This window comes from Chiloscyllium plagiosum, unplaced genomic scaffold (assembly GCF_037043375.1).
Source record: "Chiloscyllium plagiosum isolate Xiang-an unplaced genomic scaffold, Cpla_swu_hap1 HiC_scaffold_45, whole genome shotgun sequence".
NCBI lineage: Eukaryota > Metazoa > Chordata > Chondrichthyes > Orectolobiformes > Hemiscylliidae > Chiloscyllium > Chiloscyllium plagiosum.
In genome coordinates, this window is record NW_028270183.1 from 46,730,034 (window position 1) to 46,736,713 (window position 6,680).

The following is a 6,680-nucleotide window of genomic DNA, read 5'->3' on the forward strand; positions in this document are numbered from 1 at the left end:
CGAATTGCTGACATTTCAGCATTCTGAAACCTGGGAACACAACCTTCCATGACACTGTCTCTCAGTCTCCCCCTCTCTGTCTACTTCCCAACCCACTCCCATGTGGTGATATTTAAACTGATTCCCCCGCCATCTCTCTCTGGCAGGGATGTTCACACCCACAACACCCCCTTGTCAGGGCACAATGGGGATATGGAGCTGTAAATGGGTGGAAGCTGCACATCCTGTCACTTCCAGCACGGGCTGCGAGATTCCCCACGCTGGGCAGTGATCTAACACAGTGTTACTGAGCAATGCACTGGGGGGGATGTACACAGTCCTACATGCTGGGAGGGTAACTGCTCCTGGGTTAAAGATCAATGCACTGGGGCGGGGTACACAGTCCTACATGCTGGGAGGGTAACTGATCCTGGGTTACAGATCAATGTACTGGGGTGGGGTACACAGTCCTACATGCTGGGAGGGTAACTGCTCCTGGGTTACAGATCAATGCACTGGGGTGGTGTACACAGTCCTACATGCTGGGAGGGTAACTGCTCCTGGTTTAGAGATGAATGTCCTGGTTTGGGGTACACAGCCCTACATGCTGGGAGGGTAACTGCTCCTGGGTTACAGATGAATGCCCTGGTTTGGTGAACACAGCCCTACATGCTGGGAGGGTAACTGCTCCTGGGTTACAGATGAATGCCCTGATTTGGTGTACACAGTCGTACATGCTGGGAGGGTAACTGCTCCTGGGTTACAGATCAATGTACTGGGGTGGGGTACACAGTCCTACATGCTGGGAGGGTAACTGCTCCTGGTTTACAGATGAATGCCCTAGTTTGGGGTACACAGCCCTACATGCTGGGAGGGTAACTGCTCCTGGGTTACAGATTAATGCCCTGGTTTGGTGTACACAGCCCTACATGCTGGGAGGGTAACTGCTCCTGGTTTACAGATGAATGCCCTGGTTTGGTGTACACAGCCCTACATGCTGGGAGGGTAACTGCTCCTGGGTTACAGATGAATGCCCTGGTTTGGTGTACACAGTCCTACATGCTGGGAGGGTAACTGCTCCTGGGTTACAGATGAATGCCCTGGTTTGGTGTACACAGCCCTACATGCTGGGAGGGTAACTGCTCCTGGGTTACAGATGAATGCCCTGGTTTGGTGTACACAGCCCTACATGCTGGGAGGGTAACTGCTCCTGGTTTACAGATCAATGCCCTGGTTTGGGGTACACAGCCCTACATGCTGGGAGGGTAACTGCTCCTGGGTTACAGATCAATGCCCTGGTTTTGTGTACACTGTCCTACATGTTGGGAGGGTAACTGCTCCTGGGTTACAGATCAATGCACTGGTTTGGTGTACACAGCCCTACATGCTGGGAGGGTAACTGCTCCTGGGTTACAGATCAATGCACTGGGGTGGGGTACACAGCCCTACATGCTGGGAGGGTAACTGCTCCTGGGTTACAGATCAATGTACTGGGGTGGGGTACACAGCCCTACATGCTGGGAGGGTAACTGCTCCTGGGTTACAGATGAATGCCCTGGTTTGGTGTACACAGCCCTACATGCTGGGAGGGTAACTGCTCCTGGGTTACAGATGAATGCCCTGGTTTGGTGTACACAGCCCTACATGCTGGGAGGGTAACTGCTCCTGGTTTACAGATCAATACCCTGGTTTGGTGTACACAGTCCTACATGCTGGGAGGGCAACTGCTCCTAGGTTACAGATGAATGCACTGGTTTGGTGTACACAGTCCTACATGCTGGGAGGGTAACTGCTCCTGGTTTACAGATCAATGCCCCGGTTTGGTGTACACAGCCCTGCATGCTGGGAGGGTAACTGCTCCTGGTTTACAGATGATTGCCCTGGTTTGGGGTACACAGCCCTACATGCTGGGAGGGTAACTGCTCCTGGGTTACAGATCAATGCCCTGGTTTGGTGTACACAGCCCTACATGCCGGGAGGGTAACTGCTCCTGGGTTACAGATGAATGCACTGGGGTGGTGTACACAGTCCTACATGCTGGGAGGGTAACTGCTCCTAGTTTACAGATCAATGCCCTGGTTTGGTGTCCACAGCCCTACATGCTGGGAGGGTAACTGTTCCTGGTTTACAGATGAATGCCCTGGTTTGGGGTACACAGCCCTACATGCTGGGAGGGTAACTGCTCCTGGTTACAGATGAATGCCCTGTTTTGGGGTACACAGCCCTACATGCTGGGAGGGTAACTGCTCCTGGGTTACAGATCAATGCACTGGGGTGGGGTACACAGCCCTACATGCTGGGAGGGTAACTGTTCCTGGTTTACAGATGAATGCCCTGGTTTGGGGTACACAGCCCTACATGCTGGGAGGGTAACTGCTCCTGGGTTACAGATGAATGCCCTGGTTTGGGGTACACAGCCCTACATGCTGGGAGGGTAACTGCTCCTGGGTTACAGATGAATGCCCTGGTTTGGGGTACACAGTCCTACATGCTGGGAGGGTAACTGCTCCTCTTTTATATTTTAATTCCCGGGTGATCACTGCACAGGTCACTGTGCTGGTCAGACTATCTGCTTGAGGTTTATAGATAATGCCATGATGTGGTCGGTGCAGCTCTGTGCTGAATGGATATTTCTTTCAGGTTTACACATTAGTGCACTGCTGATTTCTGCACAGCTCCCATTCCTGGACAGATATCTAGCCTGGGTTTATAGTTCAATGTACTGCTGTGGTCTACACAGCTCCCTGTATTCCTGTGTAGCAGATTTGAAATGCTGAATGTTCCCTTCCATTTCCTGTGTGAGCGGTCTGAGAGATTAAAAGATCTGCTCCAATCGCTGAGTAACAGCCTCCAATGGCTGAATGGCCTCATTCTGTTCCTGTTTCAAACTGTTGATGGGCTGAATAGCCTGTTTCAGTATCGGTGCAGTTGTGAATGGTGCTGACTATTTTGAAACCATCAGTGAATAGCCCACTTCTGACTTTATGATGGAGGAAAGGCCATTGATGCTGCAGCTGCTGCTAGCCCACAGTGCCTCATGGATGGCCAGTTTCCATGTGCTCAGCCCTTTAGAAGTATGTCCTACTTCACAGGAGGGAGAGCCACATCACACAGTGAGCAGTACGTCTAATATGATTTATCTCTCCATCCCGGAGTCTCTAAGCCTCATTCGTGATGAAGGTCTGCTGCCCCAAACGGTGATTTTCCTGCTCCTCGGATGCTGCCTGACCTGCTGTGCTTTTCCAGCAACACACTAATCTTGAGTATGTCAAATATGGGGCTGAGACTGTGCCTCCACTAGGACTGTGTGCTGGCTGCTCCTACAGATACTGTCAGGGACAGATCCCTCAGGGACAAGGAGTTTGGTGAGGATGTTTCCCCCAGTCTGGCTGTTGTGTATTGAAGCCTGTCCCTGCTCAGGCAGTGGGGGGCCTGTGGGGACACTCCTGGTGATGGACATTGATGTCCCACACCCAGAGGACGGTCTGTGTCCTTGTCACCCTCAGTGCTGTCTCTGATTTGTTTCCAACATCGAGGGGAACAGAGTTATCACCGAGAGGAAGGGTGGGAGGCAGAAGATAACCACCCTCAGGTGATTTCCTTGACCATGTGTGATCTGTTACTATGGGATTTCCTGGGTTCTGGAATCAATGATGGGGATTTGCAGGGTAACTCCTTCCCTGACTGTACCCCAGGGTGTCCCCACCACTGGTGGGTCTGTCCTGCTGGTGGGACAGGATATACCCAGGGATGGTGATGGGGCTTCAGGAAACATTCTGGGTGGCACGGTGGCACAGTGGTTAGCACTGCTGCCTCACAGCGCCAGAGAACCGGGTTCAATTCCCGAATCAGGCGACTGACTGTGTGGAGTTTGCACGTTCTCCCCGTGTCTGCGTGGGTTTCCTCTGGGTGCTCCGGTTTCCTCCCACAGTCCAAAATAAATGTGCAGGTTAGGTGAATTGGCCATGGGAAATTGTCCATAGTGTTAGGTGAAGGGGTAAATGTAGGGGAATGCGTCTGGGTGGGTTGCTCTTCGGCGGGTCGGTGTGGACTTGTTGGGCTGAAGGGCCTGTTTCCACACTGTAAGTAATGTAATCTAATCTAAATTAACAATCAGGCCTGATCCTGTGAGTACGACGGTGTCAGACTGTTTCCTGACTGGGAGTGTGGTGCTGGAAAAGCACAGCAGGTCAGGCAGCATCCGAGGAGCAGGGGAATGAACGTTTCAGGCATAAACTCTTCATCAGGAATGAGGCTTGTGGGCCGGGGGGCTGAGAGATAAATGGGAGGGGGCTGTGGCTGGGGGTAAGGGAGCTGGGAGTGTGATCGGGAGTTGGAGGTGGGAGAGAGGTGATAGGTCAAAGAGGAGGGTGGGGTGAATGGGGGGAACGGTCATGGACAGGCCAAGGAGTTCCCCAGAACGTTCTGTCCCCGACATTCTATAACTGACATTCTCTGGAACGTTCTGTCCCCGACATTCTATAACTGACATTCCCCAGAACGTTCTGTCCCCAACATTCTATAACCGACATTCCCCGGAACGTTCTGTCCCCGACATTCTATAACTGACATTCCCCAGAACGTTCCGTCCCCGACATTCTATAACTGACATTCCCCGGAACGTTCTGTCCCCGACATTCTATAACTGACATTCCCCGGAACGTTCTGTCCCTGACATCTATAACTGATATTCCCCGGAACGTTCTGTCCGCGACATTCTATAACTGACATTCCCCGGAACGTTCTGTCCCCAACATTCTATAACTGACATTCCCCGGAACGTTCTGTCCCCGACATTCTATAACTGACATTCCCCGGAACGTTCTGTCCCTGACATTCTATAACTGACATTCCCCGGAACGTTCTGTCCCCGACATTCTATAACTGACATTCCCCGGAACGTTCTGTCCCCAACATTCTATAACTGACATTCCCCGGAACGTTCTGTCCCCGACATTCTATAACTGCCATTCCCCGGAACGTTCTGTCCCTGACATTGTTTGTGAACGGCCGGACGTCAGTGAATTGAACAAACGATAAGATCCCGAGGGAAGAGATCCCGTTCCAGGGAGAAGGAGACACTGTTCCGAAGGCCCCTCAGGCAGTTAAAGGGATGAATACGTTTTCCCTGCGTTTACATTTCTCCACGACACAGGATCGACCACAATTTAGACCAAAATACAGAAATTCCCAAACTCCGTTTGTCTTCAGGAAACTGGGAGAGAATCCTTCAGGACAGCAACGTTTCCACCCTCCGTATTAGGAACTGGGAAGGAGTGACATGTGTCTACTCTCGAGTGATCGAGTGTGTGGGAATGTTCTAGAAACCATCTGTCCTTATGGATGTGTTTCTGTTTGTTTGGGGAGGGAGGGTTTCTTGTGGTTTATGTCACATTTTTGTCAGTAATTCCGACCTTCCCATTTGTTATTCCAGCTCCAATTATTTTAATAAATCCTTGAATACAGGGACACATTTGAAAATCTCACTGGGTCCCCGATCAAACGGGTCCCTTTGCCTCCAGGCTGGGGGATAATGGGTTTGTTTTCCTTCCTCACAGTTAACGTAGTGACCATCTACGTCCTGCTTTATAAAGATTGTGGATTGTCTCCATGTGTCAGACGTTACCTGGGGGCCATGGCAGCGGCGGATCTCCTGGTCATTATCCTCGATCTGATCCTGAGACACATTCCCATTGTTTATCGGGAACAGTTTTATTTCCTGTACTCCGTCCCCGTGTGTAATATCCACGCCGTCCTGCTTTATGCAGCCGCTGACTGCTCTGTCTGGTTCACCGTCACTTTCACCTTTGATCGGTTTGTGGCCATTTGTTGCCAGAAGCTGAAAAGTAAATATTGCAGTGAGAAGACGGCGGCTGTGGCTCTGGGAGCAGTGACTGTGCTGAGCTGTTTAAAGAACATTTTCTGGTATTTTATGCTCACGGCTCGGTATTGGCTGATGAACGCCCCCTGGTTTTGTGAGATAACAGTCGCTGGTCTATTCTCCAGTGTCTGGGTCACAATCGAGTTCCTCCACCACATTCTAACCCCGTGTGTCCCATTTCTCCTGGTTCTGCTGCTCAATGTTTTCACCGTCAGACACATTGTAGTGACCAGCAGAGCCCGCAGGAGACTCCGCGCTCACACCAATGGGGACGCTCAGTCTGACACTGAAATGAGAAACCGAAAAAAATCCATCATTTTACTGTTTGTGATCTCGGCCAATTTCATCCTGTTATGGTCAATGTTAATGCTGTATTCTGTATGGGCACGGATGTATGATTTTGGGTATGAGTCTGTGTATCTAGATTACTTTGTGCAGGAATTGGGTTTCATGCTGCAGCTCCTCAGTTGCTGCACAAACACCGCGATTTATGCCGTAACCCAGACTAAGTTCAGGCAGCAGCTGAAGAATGTGCTGAAATATGCCTTCACCCATATACATCCATCCATCAAATTCCCTCATTAATCACACCATCCGGGATTTTCTCATTTCAGTTCAGTGTTTCAGCGATGGAGCAGCCTGTCGCTATGGTAGCGCTGGTTTGTCCATCCTTATCCCACAGGGGGGTTACAGGGAAACATTTCAATGTTTTTCACAACTCAGGGGCCAGTGAGAAAAGGCACCATCCCACTGACTGTATCCACCACTTCCATTTGTAACCAATAAAAATGTTGATTAAAGCGTGCCGAGCAGCAGAGTG

The 6,680-nt window shown here is 50.8% G+C and overlaps 1 protein-coding gene across 1 annotated transcript; it reads left to right on the forward strand.

Moving 5' to 3' along the window:
• The first annotated feature begins 5,614 nt into the window (after window positions 1-5,614).
• On the forward strand, window positions 5,615-6,445 carry LOC148136650 (putative G protein-coupled receptor 139). Its single transcript, XM_087983473.1, has one exon. The coding sequence runs from the start codon at window positions 5,615-5,617 to the stop codon at window positions 6,443-6,445; it is 831 nt and encodes a 276-aa protein (XP_087839599.1).
• The last annotated feature ends 235 nt before the right edge of the window (window positions 6,446-6,680 follow it).

What these genes read in the sequence shown, in the direction of transcription:
- LOC148136650 (XM_087983473.1), top strand. Translation starts at nt 5,615, where the DNA reads ATGGCAGCGGCGGATCTCCTGGTCATTATCCTCGATCTGATCCTGAGA.